We start from the raw sequence: 26,793 nt of genomic DNA on the forward strand, positions 1-26,793 counted from the left end.
TGGCCTGCTGACTATTCCTCGGTGTTATTCTTCGCGGCACCATATGTAGTCTGAGCTAGTGGTATCGTCCCAGCACTAAAAGCACCATGACCTTCATGGAAGTTGACCATCAGGTGTCGGAACACACAGCCAGCGCTTGATGCAAGCACTCAGAAGTACACTGCACCACTGTCAGCACCAGTTCATTACTAGAGCTGTGAAGAACACCAGACCAGCATAGTTTTAGGTTGAAAGATAAACTTTTATTTCACAGAAAGCATATACAAAGCACATACATTTGCACTGAAGAAGCAGATGCATGTCCAATCCGCTCAGCTCTGCCACTGGATCTTCTTTTCTGGCTTTTTCTGTGAAAAATAAAGAACTCAAACACATGCACAACCCGACATATCACTGGCAATGCAGTGACAGCGTATGAAATGCACCCCGCCCTTCGTACCAATCAAATGCACTGTCATACATTGGAGGAAAGTTTTTTCGAATGCAAGCCGAATGCTAAACTTCTTTTTCTGTGACCTGACTTTCATTGCTTCACAAAAGAAGCCCCAGCCCTTTCCTGCCTATTGCAAGTGAAGCTGAAGCTGGAAAGTACAGCTAGTCATTGTGAATCTGTCTCAACAAACCATGCGGAAGTATGCAGGCACAAAGAAAGAAAACCTGCTATTCAAGCTTAATTAAGAAAACTTGCCAAATGTAAATGGGAGCCATAAGATGGTACACACATGTGCATGAAGTAGAAAAAAAAGTGAAGGGAAAGAAAGAAAAAGAGATATCAAACCATGAGTTTAGTCCCTAACAGTGTTGTGTTCTACACACACCAGCAGAGCTAGAATTTCAGCATAATGCAGGGACTATTTCTTTTCAGGTCTGAGAAAGCTTAATGGGTTTCAAGAGGTCCTCGGGAAGCCTGCTCATCTTGGTTGGTTCTGTCTACCTCGCACAAATGTGAAAAGGAGCATGCACATGCAGCATGGCCCTGCTGAGAGAGCCCAAATACAATTAATAATGCAGAGTGCAAAGATCTGCTATAATCATGCACAAAATTATTAGTTCCAAAATAAAATGGGCATAAGAGGAAAGGTGGGGTCCAAGTGTTGGTCAATTTAAGTGCCAGGGAAACCTTCGGTTTTGTGTACACTGACTATCACTCAGTTATTGCACCGCGAGCTCCCCATAAGCATCTGCAGAAGGCCTACATCTATGCCCCTCCGCAACACCATGACTCTGAGTACATCTATTATGAAACCCATCTCACAACACAAATGGCACACGTTGGTGACAGCCATTCCCTGTGTCCCTCATAACATCAGCCATCCTGGGCCCTTTTCCTAGAGGTGACTCCTTATACTGCTTGTTATAACATCCTAAAAAATGCCGCAAATGTTTCCTCTGCCACTGAAGCTAAGAATACTAGCCATTTCGTGTCAAACATACTGCGTAGGTGTACTTAAAACAGTTGAGCTAAACTGTGTTTTGGCACTGCCAACAACGAAAAAAAAGTTCCATACCTTTGCTGACGCCTTCACCTTCTTTTTCAGCGCCTCAATGTCCACAGGTTTTGCTGCACCAGAGATAAAGACACGTCAGATCACTGATCCTTTTCTATGGCATCACAAGTGAAGCATGCAGAAGCAAGAAAAAAGCCCTTGAAAATGGTGCAACAGGCAGTACTGGATACATGCACTCGAAGGCTTCTGAAAGCAGCAGCACGATTAACTGCAATAACACCAACAGTAAGAAATCCCGGCCCAACCAATGTTAAGTATATGAAGTTAGCACCAGCAGACTATTCTCTGTTTCCTATTGGGCTCCCATACAACTAAGTGTTTCCAGGTTCCCTTAGAAGTGAACCCATTCAATTAATCCCCATTGAAAACAAGGAAGGTACAAGAACACCTATTTCACATTACGGGCACAGGTATCATTGACAATATCACAGAGTTCATATCTACATTCTCTCTGATCAGTATATTAAACTGCTCAAGTTGCAGGACAAGAAAATAAGATAGGGAGTACACAGGCTAAAAAAATTATAGGGAAAAACAGAAATGAGATGGATTCAGGCACCTTTGAATGCATACCTGAAAGGAGACCTGGCAGCCATACACAGTGCTCTGACAACAGAGTATAATTAAAGTATGTAACCCTTAGAGCCATCAAGAAAATTTAACACAAGTATTACTGCGAGTTCTAACGGCATGTAAAAAATTTAACAATGCTTCCCTAGCCATAACAAAGCTGTGCCAGTATTGAAAGAATACAAATAAAAAATGTCTCTAACCGTCGATTCCACATAGTATCAAACATAGCTGGTATTAACAGTTCGATATAGCAGCTTCGATACATAAATCACGGCAATGAAAAGGTTACCTGCAACCTAGAAGTAAAAGTATGGTATACCAAGGCGGCTCATTCTGAAACAATGTGCGATCAACTGGCGCGCTGCTGGCCGAGTCTTATTAGGCCTAGCCCACTTCACATCTAAGCTGCAACTAGCCACCCCAAGCAGGAGAAGCCCAATCGTGATACAGCAGAATCCCGCTATAGTAAACTCGGATATAGTAAAGTGAAACTGAAGTCCCAGTTTATCTTCCATAGACAACTGTACATTTTCCCCCCTTTATAGTAAAGATATTTTGGTTAAAATCGGTCATAGTAAAGTGCGCCTGGCCGCGGCGACGACTCCCACGATATGACATCGTGCCCGCACACTACCTTGAATTTTTGTATTTCAAAACAGAAATAACATCAAGTGGCCTTTTAAGTGGCTTTACCACCACCAGGCTTAGCAGCAATCAGGAGAAGCCTACTTTACGAAGGCCTTGGAGCCGTGAGAAAAAGCAAGCAGCGCATAGGGGAAAAAAAAAACTAAAGTAAAGCTGTCTACAAACATGGAAAGGAGGCAGCGCGGTCCATTCAGAGTATAAGTGCACCAAGAAATAGGCAAGGGGAAGAAACGGCGAACTTTCCCAGCGTTGTGCAGCACAAAGCATGAGGCAACGGAGGCAAGAAGTGGAGGTGCAGTGTGTGCGGTCTTGCAGCACTTCACTACTACGCGAATTTATCATTCATTGCCTTTTAAAAGACAGAAGGAGCAAAAAGTGACACCATGTTGATGCAAGGCTTTGATTTTCACATGAAATCAAACTTGGTTGTATTCGTAGCCATGTCCTCATGCTTAAGAGGTACTTAAACTAGATGTAAAAAATTTTTGTAACAGAAAAAAATTTGCATGAAGAGATAAGAGAGAGATGGAAGCTATTTAAGAGTTTTTTCTTCATTAAGCAACAAGGCGGTGTTCAGTAAGCAGCCATTTAACTATCAGACAGCATCTTCAGGACTATGTCATCATCAACAACTAATATAGTAAAGACCTTGATATAGTAAAGATTTTTGCTGGTCCCAGTGACTTTACTATAAAGGGGTTCTACTACTATTGTACTATATAAGCACAATAACCTTTTCCCATGATTAAGGCACAGCTTTTGCAATGCCTTCGGTGAAGGATGATTTGAGTTTCTGGCAGCTTTCGATCAGCTAGGTTAGCCTTGTTGCTGCACGACCAGCATTGCACCAAGTGCCACCTTCCCCACATGGGAGCAGTGTCGCGTGGTGAAATGGTGCTGCCAAACCGAAGGATACTCCCAATTAAAAGCTATGTTCCTCTCATCCCGCAGTTTCACGGTATCTTCATATGGCTAGCGTGAAGAGTCGGTGACCAAGGCTGTGCCTGAAACTTTCAAGCGTGAGAAGCCACTGTGGCAGTGCCATTAGGAGTAGTGCTGTTAGCAGGGGCGCAATGCCCTGATAGATATATTGAACATTTCGTACATAGGAGTTTCATAAACGCATCAAGTAGCACTAAACTTTTGTATTAGACGGCAAGAGGCAAAGAGTCAGTTTCCTAGGCGGAAAGGTGGCGGGCAAGTGAGAAAATGTGTAAAGACGCATGTGCCTCCTCGCCCGGTAGCGGAGCGACCACGCGCACTCTCCTTTAGCCTGGCCATGGTATCTCCAGCAAACTCTTGATACCTCTACCACCCCTGTCTAACGGGGATTCACTGCAAACACTTTCTAGGTGGTTTCAATTATAATCTGTTCATAATCTGGCTTTCGTTCTGCACTATGATTTTGAGTCTCCACGGGAATGCTACATATAATGAAAACCTGAATGTGAAATCGTGGACATTGTACAATTTTATTAGAACCAGGTATAACTATCATAAGTTCCAGTTATGGGAGTTCGATAAGCGCGTTTAGTAGTACTAAACTGCTGCATGGGATTTCAAATTAGATTATTTTTGGTGGTTCATATAACCAATCGTTCGATATGTCTGGGATCGACTGTGCTTGGACCATCTGAAGGAATAAACAAAGTCATTGAATTATTGAAAATTATTGAGTGCAGGCCTAGTGTAGAAACCCAAAAATCCCAGAACACACTTTAAGTGTATACGCAATACAATCTACAATCTACTACCAGTGATTTTCAATGCAAAAAGGTTCTATATTTGCCCCTCGAATCACAGAAACAAAAACAGAGGGCAAAGTGACATCTGGGCTAACACCATCACTCAGGTAGGCCCATTTTGCCAGCTACATTATTCTTCACTTTGCCCCTCATGAATAAATAGACCCCTCACTATGGCAGCTGTTAAAAGCTGCGCCAAAAAAGCCGCTAAGGACTCCGTTTCCTGCTCAACTCCTGTTATTACTGCGACAGTCCTACTGAACCTTGCTCCACACCTGCCAATGACATGCATGTCACTCAAAACAAAGTAAAGGCAATGTCCCCAAGAGTACCAGAGAGCACACGCACCTTTTTCAACCCCTGGCTGTTGCTTCTTGGGCACAAACTTGGGCTCTTGTGGGGGCTGGAAGGACTTGTTCCGGCGCTCCTGCCTCTTCACTTCGGCCTCAGCCTTTGCCTGCTGCTTCTCCTGGGCCTTCTTGGCCTTGCGCTCATGCTCCTTGAGGAAGTACTCGCCAGATGCCAGCTCCTTGTCCATCTGCACAAGCATTGGCAGATACTCAACAGCAATGGAAGCACAGATCTCTGCATCACAGCATCTCGCAGTGCTCCACCACCAACTTCCTAACAAGTACTACTAGATTACTCACACACTACTATATGTTCAGTATACCATACAGTGCCATTTAACAAGGCCACTACCAAGGTGCTGAAAATTTGGTAAGCCTAGGACAGTAGGCTAATTTGTGCGAACGGACATTAATAACCATAGAAGTGAGGTGATACCAACCACAGCAAAAACTACAAAGTGTCTTCAGCTTATCTGCACAGCATGATAACATACAGATGGCATATGAAGCAGATGTGACCTCAAATGTAACCTGAAAAGTGGTCATGCACAGCAATATGCACTGCTCTTTGGCACAAGAAAATTTTAAAGAATTGCATTAAATTGATTTGAGAATAGCTGGAAAAGCAAGAAAATTGTGCAAGCATGTCTGCCCTAAACCAAACTATACTTGGCAAAGTTTCCAAAGTCCAAATGTTCTGATCATTTTCTGTCAAAACAAAGTCACTTAACAAGCCATTTTCTCTAGGGTTTTCAGTCATGCCAGACTATCGAAGCCATTACCAAACTTGGAAGTCGGCTAAGTGGCTAAGAGTAGAGGCAAAGTGGTCTCGATAGCAAGGATGGAGGAACACGATGAGAGGTAAGCCAGGATTAGGCCACAAGGCTTCAATGGAACAGGCCATCTAATTACACCGAGTGTCTAAGATCCTGGGAGGCTGCGACAAGCTGCTGCTACTTGTCATACTGACAGTGCTGTCTTTAGTACAGCATTCTGATGACATCTGATCCTGCTGAGGCTATTTGATGTTTTTCTAACAAGCATGAAAACACTAAGTATTTCACGTCTTTCCGTAACATTTTGTAACAGTACATTATTTGTGCAACAGAGGCAATCAAGGATAAGAAATGACTACCCTATTGCAAAAACCAGTGTCTCCAGTGCGAAACCAGTAAGATTTTCGCACTGATTTTGCACTGAATCTGCTGGGCACGCTGGAGGTCTGCGATATTCACTGGAACAGTAACGGGAAGACACTGGCTTCACTGGTGCGATGGGAGAAAAACGCTGGGATTAGCCTTTTGACGCTGGGTGTGTCGCTGGCATCCGCGATGCACTGGGAGAAGCGCTGTATGTGCGCTGGGGCCGCACTGGTCCCAGTGCCCCAGTATAGCCAGTGTGGCCTGCGGCGTCAGCCGGAGTAGCATCCCTCAGGGGCCAACAGGGCAACAGCGTACTCGCAATCGACCATCGGGGCGCATATGAAAAATATGGTTCAAGTAAGCGCTTTTTGCTGCGAAGTCGTTGCGCATTTGTAAGAAAACAAAGGCAGTATCTTTTTTTCTAGAGTTTCCATGTTTCGATAGGTCATTTCGAGCGTTTCGAGAGAGACCACGACCGCCGTGCCTCTATCTCATGACACACTGACGATTAACGCACAACTAAAGCTGGAATTGAATAATGTGGGCTATCATGCATAACCAACTTCACAGCTGATCTTAAGGGCACTCAAACACAATTATTACTGCCAAAATGTTCAATGCGGGCTCAATCGCAGGCGAGCGTAGCCTGCACCACGGCCCAGTATAAACAGCAGAAAGAAAAACTAAAACGAGGAAGAGAGTAGTTTACCGAGCGATGGGCCCATGAGAGAAAAAACAACAACATACAGCGCTTGTAATGCATAATATTTGGCGTGTTTCTCAAGCTTTCGCGCTCCTACTTACTCTGCTTATGAAGCAGCCGAGCCCTCGGCCATCGCAACGCTTCACGAAATGTTTACATACAAATAAGGTTTAGTTACACGCAATATAAGGTCATCGCTGCGGCGCTTGCCGGTATTGAAGCTTGGTCGCACTTTTTTCCTTGAAGGTTTGTACTAAAGCTCCGTGTTCAGCGAAAATTACGCCCAAGGTAGCAGAGCACCACCGAAGAGCCGGCGTTGGTAAATTTGCCAGTGATGTCAAACTCCACATGGGAAAATGATTCCAGTGCACAAAATAGCGCGCATAGGCTCCCAGAACATTAGTTGCAAGTCGTGAGAGCAGACAGCTAGCTCCAATGATCAAGAAGTTGTAAATGTTACAGCGGTAGCAATGGCCTGTAGACTGCGAAACATGAAGTCCCAACCTTATAAATACGGGTCAGGACATAAAATACAACAATATTTCGAAAAATCCTAGTTCTCGGCGTGGCCGAGTGGTTAGCGTGCCGAGCTAGTGATTGAAATGTAACTAGGGACAGAGTTCGAAGCGCGCTTGGTGCAGTCATTTTTTTTTTTACTTTTTTTAGGTTTTTTTTTATGTACTTAACTTGTTTTGTTACTTTTTAATTTTTATCCCACGCCTTTTTTTTTCTCCGGGCGAACAGTGCCGCCAGTGCGAAGCGGCCCAGTATGCCGCGTCCCAGTGCGCCCAGTTTCCAGTGTCATACTGGGACCATAATCAGGTATGGCGCTGGCGCGCTGGGCCCAGTGGCACTGGTTTTTGCAATAGGGTACAGGGTATTAACACCTTACAATACTGAAAAATTTCACAGCTACAATTCTGCTTAACAAGCTCTTCGACATAACGCATTTTTTTTTTTTCCTGGCAAAACCCTACAGAGGTAATACATTCTCCTACGGTCAATATGCTCATATATCATGTAGGTTTGAATAATACAATTGTGAAAATGCATAAAGAATTCGTGCAATTTCGAATTGCGCCCAAAGAGGCAGTGAAGAGGTCCCAACTAGAAGCGAAAGTACCTGCAGTAATGATAATGCACATGAACAACGTTTGAAGAGATCTTCAATATTCATTTACGTTATGAACCCACCACCCCACACACACCCTTCTGTTGTTTAGAATTTCCTTTTTTATTTTCTTAGCATGTCCCTCAGTTTCACACTGTCACTGCCGCAGTTCGAAGCGCTGACTTTGGCAGCATGTTAAGCCGCTGGATGACATCTTGGTGTATTTACCTGTTGACAAGATCTGCTAGGGGGTGGGGGGTGACGCTGTGCACGAGGTTTGCAGTTTTAGATGCTTTTTGCAGCTTTGTCACAGGTGTGGAGCTAAGCTACAAAACTGCAACTCTTTAAACTTCCTTAGTATATTGGCAAACAAATGGGCGAAAGTGACAGAGCACAGAGCATTTCAAAATGGTGTAATACAAGTAAGTTCTGAGCAGAGTCTGTTTGAGATAACACGATCCTTATATAACATGTTCTAATTTTCAATGCTCGCGAGAGTCATATCAACGAGATTCTGCTGCAGATATTTTCTTAGAATCCAAAGCCCTATTAACATTCTTGTCGTGGTACTGTTCCCAGCTTAGATCATAAAAGTAAGTTTTTCAAGTAACAGACAATGGGTAACACCTAGTTAAGCACTATATAAACACTCTTGTGATGTGCACGTTTCATAAATATACAAGTTTCAGTGGCCCGTTTAAGCCCACCTCAAGTCGAGTGAAGTTGGTTCAGGCTGGTTTTGTCGCACTTTAAAAAGGGCACTAAAGGAGCATATCAAGCTAAACAAGATGGACAGGTTATTTTACTGGGGCAACGTCGCCATGGTTCATGCACAGAAAAGCAAAATGGAAGTGCCAAAACCATCCCACGTCCAAACCACCCATGAAAAATTGCACACTGATGTCATTTCTGTGACGCATTGGCAATGAAGCTGCCCAGAGGCAAGGTACAAGTGCAGGCTGCCTCTGCCACTATATCTCACCACACTATACTCATCACTCTCATATTCGCTGCACATTCCACTATGCCCACACTAAACTACAGATCGTTTCATGCGGCTGTGACCCGTTGCAGCATGTAGAAAGAGGTTATGCGGATGCCATACAAAATACGCAAAGTTATTTACACTGCAGAACAAACTAGTCATGCTCACATAAGTACACAGCAACATCAATGAAGCAAGCACATGGTCTTCAGCGCATAATGTGCTGCTGTGGAGTGCACGCGTGAGCTTCGACGGATCTTCAAGAGCATGTAAGTAGCAGTGCACTCTAATGATCATCTCCATTAGTCGGTTCTAGCTGGGCGCCCGAGTCGGAACAGAGCGACCTAAACTCCTACACAGCAAATCGGCCTTGGTCGACTAGTGGAACATGCAGAGCGCATGGCGGAAGTAATGCTTAGCCGTTTCTGGAAGTTGAAGTCATGTTCTAGCCCAAAATGAGTTGAGATTGATAAATAGGCAGGAGAATGGCACTCTGCCACCTGCTTTCACAAGATTTTAATGTTGTGGATATTTTTACATAAATACACTTGACACACGCACGCAAAAAAAAACAGTGATGCCCAGTGCTCTTTGCCAATAATGCTGAAACCGCTAAACGTACGCAAAAAAATCCTGCAGCCTCCGGAAGTAACAACATCGCTGGCTAGAACGTTTGGCACCCTCCGACTCTGGTCAACAGATCGAGCTAGAGTGCCCTGAGCTGCTCCAAATGGCCAGTGGAGTATGCGCAACCTATCTTGGTAGACCAGTGGAATTCGAAATCGTCATCCCAGAGCGAGAAAAAAAACCTGCTCTGGAGTGACTAGTGAAAATCACCATAACATGTTCCATTCAACATCACATCCTAGTGAAGAATTGCATGCCCAATGCTCATAAAATGGCATTTTGTGCTGTCAATTACATGCCCACTGATTACCTATGCAGTATGATCACAGAAAACCCTCGTGGTTGAATCTGATGTAGCTGTTGCAATTTCTACAGTCATGAATTGCTTCCCGCTGGTTGTAAGTGGGAGGGAATCAGGGTACTAATGTACCAAAACGCACGTGTCATTTCAATGAGTATACAACAGCTGGTTAAATGTTTTTTTTTTCTTACGGAAGTACATGTGCTCTTAACACTAATTTAGCTCAACATATCATCTGCATGCTGCAGCTTCATTGTAGAGAATGGGCACCTGAATAAAAGGCACTAATATCCAGCCTTGTGCACCGGTGCTCCATTCACTCACTAAAAAGAAAAACAAACAATCTTCGATTTCATGGTGCCCGCAGCCACCTCACAATGTAGCAGATTCCTAAATGGGAACGAAATCATTTCAACAGCCACCTAGCAAACGCAATGGAATGCGAATTTTGTTAGCGGCTTTTGGTTCTGAATTTTCTGAGTACAGCAGCCACATGCAACTTTTGTGCATAGAATGCAGAGTGAAAGATCCAGCGCTCATTTTTGCTTCCAGCCTTTCTGTCTCTCATCTGTTTTGCACTGTTTTAATTATGAGACTCTCTGCATTCTTGACTGAACTTGCTGCGCTGCACTCCTTGTATCTTTGTGGTAACTGCCCAGTAACACAAAAACTGTATTCATCAAGTGCTTTGGCACCAGACACAGCTGCACAAATCCACGAGTGGTGTTTCCAAATGTACTCGACTTTCAGACAATTTCCTCTCTCAAAGAAGCTTTGCTTTTGGTAAAAGCAACATACTATTTGCTATAAATTGATGCTTACATATCAGTCTAGCCAGGTTTAATAGTATGTTATTGTCCCTTTATTGACTGTAGAAAAACAAGGATACACCGTGTAATTATGCCCACAAGCAGTCTTCCTCAAGGCACGCCACTATGCAGAGCAGTCCGCTGCTAGACAAGTGCACTTGCAGCCTTTTGCTGTATGCCGAGATGTTAAAAGTGTGCCACTTTTCTTATTTCATTTCACATTTACTATGTTTATGAGGTCACTAGGGTTGGAGAGCGAACCGAAGATCTCACATTCAGCAGTAGCAGCGACAGAATGCCAGAGTTATGCCTGAGCTACCATCCAACTAAACTTTGGAGACAGCCTCTGGAGATCTCCCGAAAGTATACAGTGGGGGGGTGTACTTGCCTTGCTCTCGGGCTGTGGTGGTGGGAAGGGCGTGTACTCGCCCTTGGTGCGTTGCTTCTTTGGCTTTTTACGTTTGGACAGAGTCTGGGCCTTGAAGTGAGGAAGGAAGCGGTCCCAGTTCTCGTTGCGCAGGTTTGGGTCCTTTGCCAGCTCACGCTTGATCATCAGTGCCTGGCAGAAAATGCAACGGTGCAGAGCAAATTGCTGCGCTCTTGCACAAGGAATGAGTGCCCCTCTGCTATATCCCAGGCTCACCTCTACACAAATCTACTTTTCTGATGTAAACCAACCAGGCAAACTGTGCCACGAAAACTGCCAAAACTTGATACAAACAGCCACGTGCTTTAGTGATGACTGCAATAGCTGGTCACAGTGCAGAAAAAAATTAAAACTTGACCAGTACGATTGATGCCCGCTTTTTGGGGCTTTTATATCAAGCTCTGGGACCAGCACCGCTGTGCAGACTTGCGCTGTGAATCAAGAGCAGTCAAACCTGAGGCACAACGAACAAGCACATTAATCCCGATTTTGTTTCTGGGCTCCACATAGGCATTCATAACCATAAGCTATCTACAAAGCACTCATTCCTTGCAAGATTCACGTATTCAAATATGGGGTTTAACGGTCAATAACAGAGCTACTTTTTTCGTCCCATACACACACACACCTTGATGTTGTAAACCGGGTGGATGTTCTTCATGGTATCCTCCACTATCTTGCGTACCTGCGAGAGACACCAGCACAGGCCAAGGGATCACGATACGCATGCATACATACAGCTGTACCCAACACCTTCTCCCACCTCCACCTCTTAACAGCAGCCACACCCACCTCAATAAAATTCTCATGGGGCGGCTGGTGGAGCATTTGGTTATGACGCACCATGGTGATGCTGACAGAGCTGCTGTTGCCAGTCACCTCAAGAAAATTGGCTACTGAGCGACTGCTCTTAAACTTGAGCAAGCTGTGCCGCTTATCGACACAGCAGGAAGGAAACAGAGCTCAGCAAAAACCATACATATCAGTCCCCCCTCATGCATTTAAATTCAGAAGTTCGAAAGAAGAAGGGGTGTTGAACCTACAACTAGATCAAATTGCAACACTATAAAATAAGGCAGCCATGAATATATTGTTAAAAGAATATAGACGACCAATTCTTAGCTGCATGTTTCATTCTTTGCAATACATAATGCGTAAGACACTACTAGACACAAATCATCATGTTCTACTCGCGAATCACCGCTAAGATATTTGAAATAGAATTTTTTTCTTCTTACCTGTTTCGCTGTTGGTTTCAACAGTCAAGCAGTGGCTATGATATCTAAGTTAGGTCTGAGACATGTGAGAGACAAATAACTGTGATTATAATTGCTCCTTCCCCATTTTAATTCATTATGATGCTATAAGCAGCCAGCCTCAAGAACAGCAATCACAACAAGTGAAAAAGCAGTGATTATATCACTGTTATTTTTCATTCCTCATGTGGCCTAGACTTAACCCTTATGTCAGCCATCGTATGGCCGTTGAAACTGAAACCATCATAATGTGAGAAAAAAAAAGCAATTATATTTATTTACTGGTTGCAGGCGAAAACTATGTGGTCACTGATATACAATAGTGCCTTAGGTACAATCAGCAACAATAAAAATGGAACCAAAATTTGGCGTCTATGCTTCTTTAAAATCAGAACAAAACATAGAATAATATCTCTGAGTGAGTGTGATGAGGATCATCACATCATGTCTGTTTCATTTCGATGAAATGAGTGAGCATTGTCACACTGTGTATGTTTCAAACGATCTAATCTAAATAATTTCAGCCGCATTACAGCTATGCTCATCCTCTGCAAGCAGCTTTCAAAAGTAAAAGATTACAACTACAATTAACAGCAAAAGGCACCAGCCCTGCTTCAAACAAGAGAATGATACCCATGGTAACCAGAAGAATGATACCCATGGTAACCCAGCCAACATTCACAATGCTCTAGCAACCGACAAAAGTTCACATGAAAACTCAGTTTGGCATGCCCAACCAGAAATGCTGCAGTCACTCTCCACCACAGACAGGCCAGGCAGAGAAAGAGCAGCACGCTTTCCATACTGCCTGTTGACCACTGCTAAGAAAAGCGCCAAGTATCAAAACGCCATCCCAGTCTCCACACAACAAGGGCCACAAACCATGTTCCAGAAGGAAGTATGTAACGTTTATTCCTCACAGTATCTCAGTTTTGTTGTGTTGTGAGACCCATGGTGAACACATGCATTCATGTTTCAATCAGGATCAGCATGGCAATTTCAAATCGAATTCATTACTCTGTAGCCCTCCCCTACAGCTCCCCTTTCTCTCTTTCCACTTTCACTCCCACCTTCCTTCCTTCCTTCCTTCCCTCCCTTATGACGCGGTTCAGGTGTCCACAGGAAAAAGTGTGACAGATACTACGCCTTTCCCATTCTGTTAAGCAATTATTAATTTCACACATGCCTAAAGGTAAGTGAACTGCATCCTATCAAGTGCGTGGCCATATAAAAAAAGTGCAGATGCACATGAAATTATGCTGACAGGGGGAGCAACACCACTGAATGCTTCCTGAGCCCTTTTGAGAAGCCATCAGTTAGCACGAACCAGCACACTCCACAGGACACAAGAGTAGGGCAGTAGTGCTACCACTCTTCTTGAGAGGGACACGGCAAATGAAATAGACAAGTCAAAATATGGGGGACACTTAAACTCTGCCTTAAGAACATGGCACGATAGCGTAGGCTACCAGCTCGCATATAAAGGCCCGGTTTAACTAAGTTGTATGAGTGCGCCTGCGAGGCCTAGGGGTAATGTGAATGCACTGCTCACTCTGCACATCATGCACAATCATGCAAAGACAAACAATGTAACATTAAAGTTCAGGCATTGCTCTTTAACACTTTCCTGTCCACGGGAAAAGCGGTAGTGTTTGTACGATATAGCTAATATTTCTTAAATTTAACAAAGAATACTTGACACCAGAGTCTACAGCATGACGTTTTAGAAGGGGAGCATTCTCTTTCCAATTGTATTAGTTTCAATCACCACAACTGATCAAGGGGAAATGATAAAAATAAATCACATAAAAACTTGTAACCATAACGAAAAAATTTAAAAATTGTTTTTTTTTTCAAGAGGGCAAATTATATCAGTAAATATTGTCAGGCATTTTCTGAAAAAAATATTTTAAGTTATGTAAAAAAATGCGATTTCCAATGAATATCACGTCAGTAAGCAATGTAATGCCGGGGTCAACATCCGGTAGCCTCGTAGCGAAAAATGCAACTCCCTATGCAGCTGACGCAAGTGATCCCCCTGAGAAATATTGACACCTTTCACATATGAACTATGACCTATAGAACACATAAGATATCCTTACGTCAGCGTGCGGCAGGTGCGAAACGATCTGGAAAAGCTAAATTTATTGGTGGCAGCCTGTTGGTGCTCCGGGTTAGCGTGACGCAGTTTCGCTGTCCATGCTAAAATTTGACAAGTTGTCTTCTGTGTTATTTCCACTGTCTTAATCCAAAAACCTGCCCGAAATGTATCATACTCAGAGAAAGATGCCATTTCCATGAGGCAGCGGTACATGTCACCGCCACGATATAAACAATGCATGTGTCGCCTAATCTGACCCCGGAGGGCCTTGATATCCTACTGCATGGTGAAAAAAACGAAACACGAAACTGAAATTGAGAGAATAGTTCCTCTACTACCCATTGGGAAACTTCAGCTGGCCAGCAGCACTTGGAAGGTGAGGAAATACCTACATCTTTTGGAAAACGGGGAACCCACCTTTTGGAAAGGGGAGAAATATACCTTTGAAACCAATACTAGCGAGCTATTGATAGGAATAAACGTGGGCAGGATGCTGTGTGCCTAGCATCACTAAGTCCAGCACTATTTCAGAGCATCTACATCGATACATAAAAGAGAGTAATACAGCTAGCTTTCCATTCCAGTTCACACCGACGAAAAGCTTACCAATGCTCCCCTTTTTTGCAGAAACAGGGAGTATTCCATACACAGACACTGCACAATTGAAGGCACACCTATTCTTGCAATACTAAAAATGTCAATCAGTTACCTCTGCTTTTTGTTTATGCTGGTCAACTTTGGCACGTCAAATTTCACCTTCAAGCGCACAGGAGAGATAGAAGGAGCCACTCACATGTTGCAGCCCCTTGTAGGGGCCGAGAGCAGAGACTGTGTTCCCTTGCACCAGGACGTAGCAGTTGGTGAGCAGCTCAATGGCCTGCACAGGCGGAACATTGAGAGCATGCCACATGACGCTTCCGAACTAGCCACCATTTGCCAAGAAGCACTGGGGCACACGTGCGACACACTACACAGCCATCTCCTGTTTGAAGGCATCCTGTGATCCCACAACTACAACACTGTGGCAATGATCATCTCGGTCCCAGTTTTGTACAGTGCTCTCGCACGCATGCACCAGCTCAAAAACTAGCGAGTAAATTAATATATAAAAGCACTAACACTAGCATGAGTGTTGCAACAACTGAAGGGAGGAGTTTATAGCCGTCATTATTATTATTATTATTATTCTTCGTCCTTCAACACTACTGGGGGTTCTGTAACCACACGAGGTAGACTTCACAGGGTGCAGGAGTGTGAGCAAGCATAAAGCTCTATTGATGAAGACAAATTTTCCCCACACTGTACGTCTACACACACACCTGGCAATGACAGGTCTGTGTGTGTAGGCAGGGAACCAAAGGGCAAGAGTGCGAGTGCAAAAGAATTAAAACTCCAGTCCTCGGCATGACACCATGGTTTCACAAGCACCCAAAGAAGCTTAAACCAGTAGAGATGCATGAACATTCAAAATTTCGCCTAGTTTTTGCATAATTTCTATTCAATTCAATTTGTGCCACACTTCCACTATTCCAAAAATTTGTTCCAACCATTAGCGAATAATGGGGACAGTGAAAAAGCGTGGCGTGGCCATAGCGTGGCGTGACATGGTCCATAGGGTCACAAAGAGTCGGACACGACTGAACGACTGAACTGAACTGAAAAAGCATCAGAAATTACAAAGTTCTAGTTAATCAAAACTGGTAGCAGAGCATCGCAACATTTCCAAATAGCAGTAGCTTTCACCAGTCACATAACTTAACTTGCTGTTCTCTAACAGAAGGGACTACAAGCACTCGGCAAAAAACCTGCGCAGTAATGTGATGAGGGCCACTGAAAACCACCACCGTGCTGATGCTGCACAATCACAGTCAGGAAACGAAGTGCAGCATCACAGTGTCAGCGTGTCTATCACGATGCAGTCAAAAGCTGACTGCAAGTCTGATTGAGATGCTGTGAGCCATTTACGATTGGCATATGCATGCACATCGAAACAACATATCAAAGCAACAAGTGAAGTTCTAGTCTGCACGTCCCCTGTAGTTGTTTCACGGCAACCACTAAATTTTCATCAGCATCTAAAATCTATGCACCTTAGGCCACAGTGGTCAAGAAAACAACGTACGACAGAAGTATCAGGCTTAAGTCAGCCCGCGCAACTGTGCCATGTACAGCACAGTGTGCATGTGCAGGGTTATTATAATGGCGTGGTTTCATTTTCATGGCTCTGTGGATCGCAACAGCATTCTGAAGCCCACCAAGGGGCTTGAAGTTCACTGAAACTTGTATTCAAAGGTTAACCATGCTACATGTTGCGAACCCTGTGTTTCGGGCGGCATTCCACAACCAACACTTTGCCTTCAAGCGTTGCGAGGGAGCACGGAAGGAATGGTGCTGCTAGTGTCGCTGCTCAGGCTGCTGCTCATTTCGCGAACAGTCTCATTGCATTCTACCACTGCTTTGCTTCCCCATTAACCGACCAATGACATCACTCCTCACAAATGAGATATCTACCTCAGAAAGCACCATGAAAGCATTTAGTAAGCTCCCTTTTTGCATGTAAACTTGTTTCCAATATCAGCAAGCAAAACATTTTACGAGAATGCAGTGTAGGTAACCCCCATCCTGTCCCATCGTCACACCTTGTGTTGGCAGTTTCCTGACGCACGCATACAAATTAAAGCAATAAATTATAATCATGTTATGATGCCAGTGGAGATAAAAAAGTAAATGGCACTCCATCCTGCATTCCACACCATAGCAGAGCTGCCTGCCGGCACGAGTACAAATTAAAACAATAAATTATAAACATGTTGTGATGCCAGTGCAGATAAAAAAGAAGTGGCACTCCATCCTGCATTCCACACCGTAGCAGAGCTACCTGCCTGCACGGCCGTGTTGTTTTGACTTCCGCGGGCACACACCCTCCAGACTGAGTCACCGGCAGCGTGAACGAGCTCGGCAAACAGCATGCAATTTGGCTTTTGTATACAGCATGTTCAACTCACTTAGAATTTAGTACTCTTTTCGATGCATGAAGTCCAAAGCATTTTGCCGTGAGTGCTCCCGTCATGGTGTGTGTGCGTAAAAAGCCATTTTACACACCACAATTAAATAAGTCAGCTAAATATCATAGGGTAGTTTCCCTGAAGAAAGGGTGGCTTTAAGTGAGAATTAGTTAATATAATATCATTAAAACAAATGGCGCAGTTGCTGTCATCCTGTAAACAGCACGGCCGAAGCAAGGGTGGTCATGTTGTGGGACATGCACTGCCATTGCCACTGCAGGAGATCCTTTGATACCAGCGCGCCTCCATTATATGTTTGCTTTGCCAACGCCCGGGTTAGAGAGAAACGACGAGTGCATGCACTGTTGCCTTCAGTCTGGCCATGCTTTGACGAAGTGCCAAGAACTTCCATGACTGTGATGCAGTAAAGCATGTCTTCTCTTTTGCAGGGCTGTACTTCGGCAGTTTGCAATTCATATCGTGCAGTGTCTTTTGAAGTGAAAAGCTTCACTGCTAGTCAACTCGTGCTTCACGTGTGCTTCAGGTTAGAAACACATATAAAGCCCCGCTTTAACGAATCCGTATGAATGTGCCTTAGAGGCCTATAGGAGTAATGTGAATGCCAGGGTCCCAGCAGGCTGATCCTGACATAACCGTCCCATGTGAAACGAGAGACCCAAGTTGGCAACTCCTGCCAGAGGACCACTGACATGGGCACGGACGTGACACACAGCGACGAGTGTACTATTGCTTTCGCAATAAAAGCCACAGCTACACATACGCAAACCACGTGACATCACAGGAGAGGCGCAGGTGGTTGGAGCTGCCGCTGCCACTGCGACTCTGCCGGTTGATCTTTAGCCGGTGCCGCGCGCTTTCACCGGACTGTGTTTATGTCTATACAGAAGTGTAACGGTGATGATGATGTGGAATCAGAATAAAGTTTAATCTTATGTGATATACGGCAGTAACCAATGTTTCACCGTGATGATAAGCCATGGAATATAAGGTGCAACCGTGAACAACAAGGTAAGCCACAACTATGCCAAGGAACCACGAGCTAAGCGACGGCATCTCCGAAGCTTTTCGCTTCTGATATCCAGGCTTAACCAAGCTAAGCCACCACCAATTTTTTGTACCAAGGGACTGCGGCATATCAAGCATCAGCATCGCTTTGCGGTGGCACTTTGTCGCTTTGAGGGGGGTCATCACTTCATTGGTCTGCGACAAAATTATGAACGGGCATCCATGCATAGCTCCCAAAACCTTCAAATTACTAGAACTGGTGCAGGTCGCCACTTCGAACTGACCGGTCAAATTTACATTAAAAATTAAGGAACAGCAAAAATTCCTTGAATTATCTGGGATTTCAAGTTAACCGAGTAGGAATTATTGATGTTTTACTGTACACGATTCCTGCTTTCTTATTTAATGACTTGTAGGCTGTACAGGTAACCAAATTATGTTGCTGATGAGTCAGGCCGCATGAGCGCTCTGCTTCATTGTGCGTCAATGGAAATCTTTTGTAATATTCTTTGCTTTGGTCAAGCATGTGTGCCATGATTAGAGCCACCAATTTTTTGCGATTCCCTGAAACTTGTGAATAATTTTTTTTGCAATACCTTTGTATAATAAAGCTGTGCTTGTGGTAAAAATATTCCTTTTATTTTCAACTATATGTACTAGTTATCAAAATTCAAAAATATTCCATGTGACCCATTTTTATTCACAGCAGTTTCTTTACACACAAACATTTGTTTTTCGCACATCTTTAATAAACTTGCTTTCTTTCTGGACATGATATGCAGCACAAAGCAAACTACTTTGTGCTGGAGCAGCTAATGCTTGTTGTAAATGCTTGTGAAAACGCTTTCGTGCACAGTGAGCTGGGCCCTTGGAAGAACTTTGTGAGCAGCAATGGCAAGAAAACCCTGCCAAACTGAGGTCTGTAAAATGCTTCACATTCAGGCATGACACGCTCCATTCGCAAAAAGCATCGATTGATTCACGCCCCTGTTATCTATCTTCAGTATTACACATACACCAAAAGATAAACATGTGCGTGGCGTCGCTGCAAAAGAACTGAGTTGTGGTGACTGATGGTTGGCATCGTCTGCTAAGGGCACCTGAGCAAACGATGGAGGGAGCTTGCGTGGTCATATGACCCTCACACTGTTTCCTGTCAGAGTAGAAGCCAAGACCTGTCAGCAAGTAGTCTGAGACTGGAAAATGGAAAGTACACACTAAGAACGTGCACCTGGCAGTCAGGCCATTTCACTACCGCTCTCACAGCAACGGGCAACACTACAAGTTAGAATTAAATGCCACCATGTAACACTACTGCATAGGCCCATATGAGCCACAGACATGGCCTCTACTACCGCTTCGTCTTCTAAGAAATTCTCCCCGTGTGCCCAAATGGGGCACAGTGGCACGCACCTTGAGGGTGGTCCCGTTTGGGCCAATGAGCCGCTGCCGTCGTTTGACAAAGCGTTCCCGGTTGCGCACCAGCCGACCAATCTTCACTATGTCACAGCCCACATCATCTTCCAGCACCCGGATGGCCTGTCACACAGGAGAAACATGAGGGAAGCAAGAAATCGTAGTGAACTGTAAATTGCACAGCTCAGCATCCCAAAGTGACCATGTGTCAAGAAAGACTAAGGATAGTTGAGGGTTTTGGAATTAATAAATTAGACCACGGAGAGCCCTTGAAGATGCCCTAATATAGGCACAGCACATGAGCGGCTTTTGCATTTCACCTCCATCAGAATGCAATCGCAGATGCGCGAAATGATTGATGGGTAAAATTGAATCTATTTAAATACAAATTTTATTCAGTTCTGGCGCAAAAAGAAATAGGCCTTAATCCCCTCGAGCCACTAAGCCTTTTTGGCTCCACAGCTAAGTACTTTCCTCTTGACAGATACTAGTAAGTTGTTGCCTATAACCTGAGAGCACCTGCTCAATAAGCTCCACCCAAATCTTACTCTTTTATAGTCTTTTATAGCAAAATGAAAGAAAGCTCATTTGTACATCAAATTTATTCATCGTCACTCACAGTGCTTTGTCTAGGAACTTTAGATGTAAAAAGGAACTTTAGAGAGTAAAAGTGCAATACCCAGCAGTGGGACGCACTAACTACAGTGGCATCCTCAGGGCAGTCTTGTAATGCTCGATATATTTTCAAGACTGCGTTCACCTACTGAGGAACATAACATCGCTGACTATGGCTATTTCAGCTACCAGCGAGCACACCCTGTTGAATGCACTAGAAAGCACTCCATATCTGCTCGGTTTTGTGCGTGCACTTGAGACAGCCTACAGAACCACTGGGGAAGGGGCTCTATTTGAATGTTTAGTGGGCAGCCGCTTGTTCCAGGATAGTTCTTGATCGCTTGCCTTCGCCTCCCACAAAACACATCTCTATGCTACAAGGAATGCCACTGGAGAAGAACATATTTATTTAGGACACTTTGGGTCCTCAAACACATAATATGCAATAAAAAGGCACTTTTGTTTTTCTATCTCCGCAGCCACACAGCCAATGCAGCCATGAATTCAACTCGAGCAATCATACTAACGCAGAAAAAAATGCCACTGCCACAGCTTGAAGGATATTTCAACATTAAGACACTGCAGTCCTAAGAACGACTGATTAAGAATCGGCAGGTACTACAAAGTTTATTCCATGAGTATGCAACCCTTTACATTTAGCTCTCAGAGCTCTGGGACTAGTAATCCGTGACAGGACCACTGTTTATAAAGCTGCCTTTCTTTGCTTTCTATGCACATACCAAAAGAATACCTCAAGTGTTCATGCAATTTGCACGCCTCTGCCAGCCACTTATTGTGTAGCAGGAGACCGCCTGCACTCACTGAGCAATTTACCTCTTGAGCTGCTGCGGAACAGACCCAGGCCTCACGCTAAGACTGAAAGGCCCAACCTCCTGCTCAGCAGAGTGATAATGTGGACTGAAGTCAGGCCTAAGCTTGAAGTCATGTTCCTGAACAGGCTCAAAAATGTGGCCCGTGCAGTGCTACAACAACTCAGCATAAAAACTCCCAACACTCTGGGCAGCATGGAAGACATTTTTACATCACTGAAGAAAGAATCAAACATTAAGCTGCTATACCCATAAAAGAAAAGGGAACTAACAAGTGTAGATTGCTTTGTTCAAAATGGTGCCACAAGGTAAGAGCTCCTAATTCACCACATTCATGTGGAGCTTTACTTTTTTGTTCTCCTCCTTGAATCATATTCATTCATTCATTTGTTCATTTGTTTGTTCATTCATTCGACCATTCATTCATACAATATGTGGAGTGAACAATAACTGCCCAGCTGCTCACCTGTTCGTAGGGGACACTGCGCGAGAGCAGCTTGATCATGTCCCGCGCCTTGAGGATGATGTATGGGTCCCACATCTTGCGTGTGGTCGTCACTGTCATACTGCCCTCAATGACATCCAGCTCAGCAGTGATGCCCTGCAACACATTCGGGGGAAGCACTGATTGTTAAAGAAACATAATGCTGAATGATTCTCTAGCGAGTAGTTGTGTGAGCTAAATACAGCATGCAGTGGCACTAAAAAGTGCCATTAAAAAAAAAAAGTCCCCACATAGGACCTACAAAACTACTTCGCTTCAAAATTTGTTTTCTCCCTTGCACTTCTAAGGAAGATAACAAACTTGGAAGCGAGGTAGTTTTGTAGGGCTTATGTGCACAGGTAGCCTCCAAAATAGGCCCATCAGATCTTGGTCACCAGCAAACCCATAAGCCTATAAAGAGGCTCAGGAGGGCAGTGAAACCTGCATTCTCAAAATTACCATCAAAGCACCTTGACTGCTGAACCCCAACACAAGAAAAGCTTTGGATAAACACCCTCACACATGCATATGGCCTCAGTGTTTTCAACTGAAGGACCAAGCAAAGGCCAACTTAAATTCGCAGCTTCAATGTCCTGTAGCTAGCATGCGGCGAGCTTAAATCGTTCTTCATTCATTCGGCGCAGTGGTAGCGTGAAGGCAGAACATCCGCTTCGCATGCAGGAGGTTCAAATCCCGGTGCCGCGCAATTTTCCACCGGATCAAAAGAAAAATATGCGTGTCGATGCAATTGCATAAACAAGTTTGGGACCTGATGCCGATAAACACTTCCAGCAATGCACTCCCTCACCAGAACAAGAGCTGGCCACCCTGGTGCAGTAATTGGCCACAGCCTCCCATGATTAGTCCTATAAAACCCTGGCCCTAAGTCACCAGCAGCTGTGGAGCAACTGACCATGGTGGTAGTCAGACCTGTGATGCAGCGGAGGGGTGCTAAGAATTTCTGGCTCCGGACAGGCCACCATTGAAAACTGACACTGGCAACATTTAATGCTAGAACTCTATCTAGTGAGGCTACTTTAGCAGTGCTGTTAGAAATTAGAGGGTATGAAATGGGATATCATAGGAGGTTAGGAGGCCAACTGGAGGCCAAATGAGGCATATATTGTACTGAAGTACGGGCATGCACTGTGGTATCGAGGTTTATCAGAGAGGTAGGTTTCCTTGTCAATAAGGATACAGCTGATGATATAGAGGAATTCTATAGCATTCATGAGAGGGTGGCAGGCATTGCAATTAAGCTTAATAAGTGATATAAACTGAAAGTTGTGCAGACCTACGCACCTACATGTAGTCATGATGACCAGGCAGTTGAAAGCTCCTACGGAGATGTAGAATAGGCAATGCAGAAAGTAAAGGTGCAGTATACTGTACCAATAGACGACTTCAGTGCCGAGTTAGGGAAAAAGCAGGCAGAAGGTCAGGCAGTGGGTGATTATGGCATTGGTTTTAGGAATAACAGGGGGGAGTTACTAGTTGAGTTTGCAGAGCTCAATAACTTAGAGTCATGAATACTTTCTTCAGCAAACAGATTATCAGAAGTGGACATGGAAAAGCCCTAACATGGAGACTAAAAATGAAATTGACTTCATACTGTGTTCTGACCTTGCCATTATGCAGGATATAGAGATAATCAGGAAAGTGCGATGCAGCGACCACAGCATGGTAAAGTTTCGAATTAGTCCAAATCTGAAGAGGGAACGAAACAGACTAGTAAAAAAGAAGTCCATCAATGAATTAGCGGTAAGAAGGAGGGCAAAAAATTTCAGGATCTCGGTGCCGAATAGATATTCAGCTCTGAACCATAATTTCAGAGATATCATTACTGAGTGCGCTGTAAAAGTAGGCGGTAGGATAGTTAAAGAAACCAGTAAGCTGTTTAAGGAGACGACAGATTTGATTAAGAAACGCCGCAGTATGAAAGCTTCCAATCCAACACACCACACAGAACTGGCAGAGATATCAAAGCTAAAACATGGAGAAAATTGAGCATGCTGTAAAGAATAGGAAAGCGGTGAAGAAGAAATCGGGCATAAGCAAAAATCAGATGTATGCGCTAATGAACAAAGCAGGTAATGTCATCATGAATATGGACAAGACAGTTAAAGTAACTGAGGAGTTCTATACTGATCTGTACAGTAGCCAAAGTAGTTAAAACAATAATGAGATTGGCAGTACGGAAAAGCAGTCAGACATTCGCCAATGACAAAGGATGAGGTTGAGAAAGCTTTAGAAACTATGAAAATGGGGAAAGCAGCTGGAGAGGATCAAGTAACCACAGATTTGTTGAAGGACAGGGGCGGGGGGACCTCGTGTCAGGAAAACTGGCCATCCTGTATACGCAATGCCTGGTGTCATCGACGATACCGGAACCACGGAAGAGCTCAAACACTACCTTTACTCATGAGAAAGGGGATGCTAAGGACTTGAAAAATTACAGACCAATCAGCTTACTGTCTGTTACGTATAAGGTATTTACTAAGATAATCGCCAATAGAATCAGGACAAACTTAGACTTCAATAAAGAAAAAGATCAAGCAAGTTTTCAGAAAGGGTACTCCACTATCGATCATATTCATACCGTCAATCAGATGATAGGAAAATGAGCGGAATATAACCAGCCCCTATACGTAGCACTCATAGATTACGAAAAGGCATTTGACTCAGGAAAACCTTGGCAGTCGTGCAGGCATTGCGAAATAAGAGTGCAGACGAGCCGTACGTGAAAGTGCTGGAAGATATATATAGAGGGTGCACAGTTCTGCATAAAGAGAGTAACAAAATTCCCATAAAGAAAGGTGTTAGGCAAGGAGACACGACCTCCCCAGTACTATTCACAGCTTGCTTAGAGGAAGTATTGAGAAACTTGGAATGGGACGGGTTAGGGATAAGAGTAGATGAAGAATACCTCAGTAATCTGCGATTTGCTGATGACATTGCCTTGCTAAGTAACTTGGGGAGGAATTGCAAAGAACGATTGATGACCTAGACAGGAAAAGTAAAATGTAGGTTTGAAAATCAATATGCAGAAGACTAAGGTAATGTTCAATAGCCTAGGGAAGGAACAGCAGTTTACGTTAGGTAGCGAAGCACTGGAAGTAGTCGGCGAATATATCTATTTAGGACAGGTAGTAACCGCAGATCGGAACCATGAAAAGGAAATAACAAGAAGAATAAGACTGGGACGGAGCACATTTGGCAAGTACTCGCAAATTATGACTAGGAGCTTACCGGTATCACTCAAGAGGAAAGCATACATCTGTACTCACCTATGCTGAAATATGGAGGCTAACGAAAAGGGTTCTACTTAGGTTGAGGACAACAGAGGGCTATAGAACGAAACATGGTAGGGGTAATGTTAAGAGATAGGAAGCATGCAGAGTTGGTCAGAGAAATACCTCAATTTACTGACATTCTAGTGGAATGGGCATGGGCAGAACATGTAGTGTGAAGAGAGGATAACTGATGGTCGCTTTGGGTAACAAACTGAATTCCAAGGGAAGGAAAGCATAGCAGGAGGCGGTGGAAAGTTAGGCGGGCAGATGAGGTTAAGAAGTTTAAAGAGGTCAAATAGATGCAGCTAGCACAGGACTGGGTTAATTGGAGGAATATGGGAGAGGTCTTGACCCTACAGTGGGTATAGTCTGGCTGGTGATTATGATGAAACAAGTCTGTCTGTGACAAAGTACTGCCTGCTCACCAACAAATGGCTGCTGTGAGAGCAGGCAGACGTGGCATTGCTTTCAGCCCAATACAAGCCTTAAGACTAAAAAATTCACGACAATGTTCACCTACCTCAGCTCATTTTCACCATGCATTCCGCAAGAGAAAAGCTCGGAGACATGCCAACTGAAGAACATGTCAAGAACCTCAGAAAGTCCAGGGTGCTGAATAAGCTTTCACATCACACCCAATGAGCTAGTTGTAAGAGGTAAGAGTGGATGAAATACACTATAAAACATAAGCAGGAATCACAAGGAATATAAGAGTGCCCGTGCCCTGCCACTCAAGTTCTCAAGCTTTCCCTATTGGCAGCCGGGCCTGCTGCCCAACAGATATGGGGCAACCATTACCGAAATTGCACTCTCTCCTGCCTGCAGAACCTATATTTTGCTAGTGCAACACAGTAGAGTGCTAACTGGGCACACTTGGGCGATGCTCTGCAAAAAAATCATCACACAGTCCCGCTGAAAAATGAGGGGGCTTGCCTTGCACAACACACAAACCCACATCTGCAGCAAAAGGCAGTGCTGCAACAAAACTACTATGTGCTCAGCCTAAAGCCAACGTCCCAGCTGACAAGATTCTCCATTATGGCACTGCTTCAGACGGCATTCTTATCGCAAAAAAAATACACACGCACATGAGAAGCCATCTAGCCCGTCCCCGAGTTCTTTTAAACCATATGGCACTGCTAAGCATATGAAAGGTTACATCACATGTTTACCCACTGCTTCAATCACAGGGTGCAGTGCAACAATCCTGTTTTACTTTTTTCTTTGCTTTTCTGCAAGGCACATTTCATTTTTCTCATATGACCCACTCACGTGTTCTGCCAAGGTCTTCTTGACCAAGGGCCAGCACTCCCGCAGGTACTTCTCTCTGTACTTGGGGAAAAGAGTGGCGAAGGCGCTCTCACACAGCACTCCATGTGGATTGTCCTCCTTGGTGAATGCTGGCAACCGCATGGACCAGGCACTCTCACCTGAGGATTCACCGGTTGCTCCACCTAGAGGTAGATTAGTGCCCCATGTTCATTAGGAAAACTTAATACAAACTATGGTTGTTATGCAAGACCAAAGCCTTCTGCTAGCCTTGGCTCGGAGCACCTATTTCCATGATTTTAGTGATGGTTCTATCACTTCCATCTCCAAAGCATTCCCTTTCGGTAACATGTTGGATGCTACAGTACATTCGTAGAGCTCAGAAAATGTGGCAAACTTTGAAGAAAGGAAGTAAACTTTCCCACCACCAAGGCATGAACAGTAAAACTCATTTAGGTTGGTTTATAGTGTTTAACATTCCATAGGTTTTCAAGTTATAAAAGATGCCATAGTAGAGGGTTCCAGATAATTTCAACTTCCTGAGGTTTTAACTCTTTTGGGACCATAAAGAA

At 44.1% G+C, this 26,793-nt stretch overlaps 1 protein-coding gene across 1 annotated transcript in view; it reads right to left on the bottom strand.

Moving 5' to 3' along the window:
• Positions 1 to 220: 220 nt before the first annotated feature.
• Positions 221 to 26,793, bottom strand: part of dbe (KRR1 small subunit processome component homolog dbe) — a 31,205-nt gene continuing 4,632 nt past the window's right edge. Inside the window, exons 2-10 of the mRNA XM_084602543.1 lie at positions 26,225 to 26,406; positions 21,642 to 21,776; positions 19,728 to 19,853; positions 15,077 to 15,160; positions 11,555 to 11,611; positions 10,888 to 11,058; positions 4,820 to 5,009; positions 1,509 to 1,561; positions 221 to 347 (exon numbers count right to left, since the gene is read on the bottom strand). Of these exons, the coding sequence (XP_084458669.1) occupies positions 312 to 347; positions 1,509 to 1,561; positions 4,820 to 5,009; positions 10,888 to 11,058; positions 11,555 to 11,611; positions 15,077 to 15,160; positions 19,728 to 19,853; positions 21,642 to 21,776; positions 26,225 to 26,406 (1,034 nt within the window). The 3' untranslated portion in view covers positions 221 to 311. The remainder of the gene's footprint in view (positions 348 to 1,508; positions 1,562 to 4,819; positions 5,010 to 10,887; positions 11,059 to 11,554; positions 11,612 to 15,076; positions 15,161 to 19,727; positions 19,854 to 21,641; positions 21,777 to 26,224; positions 26,407 to 26,793) is intronic.

This window comes from Amblyomma maculatum, chromosome 4 (genome assembly GCF_055883805.1).
Source record: "Amblyomma maculatum isolate TAMU_Amacu chromosome 4, ASM5588380v1, whole genome shotgun sequence".
NCBI classification, from domain to species: domain Eukaryota; kingdom Metazoa; phylum Arthropoda; class Arachnida; order Ixodida; family Ixodidae; genus Amblyomma; species Amblyomma maculatum.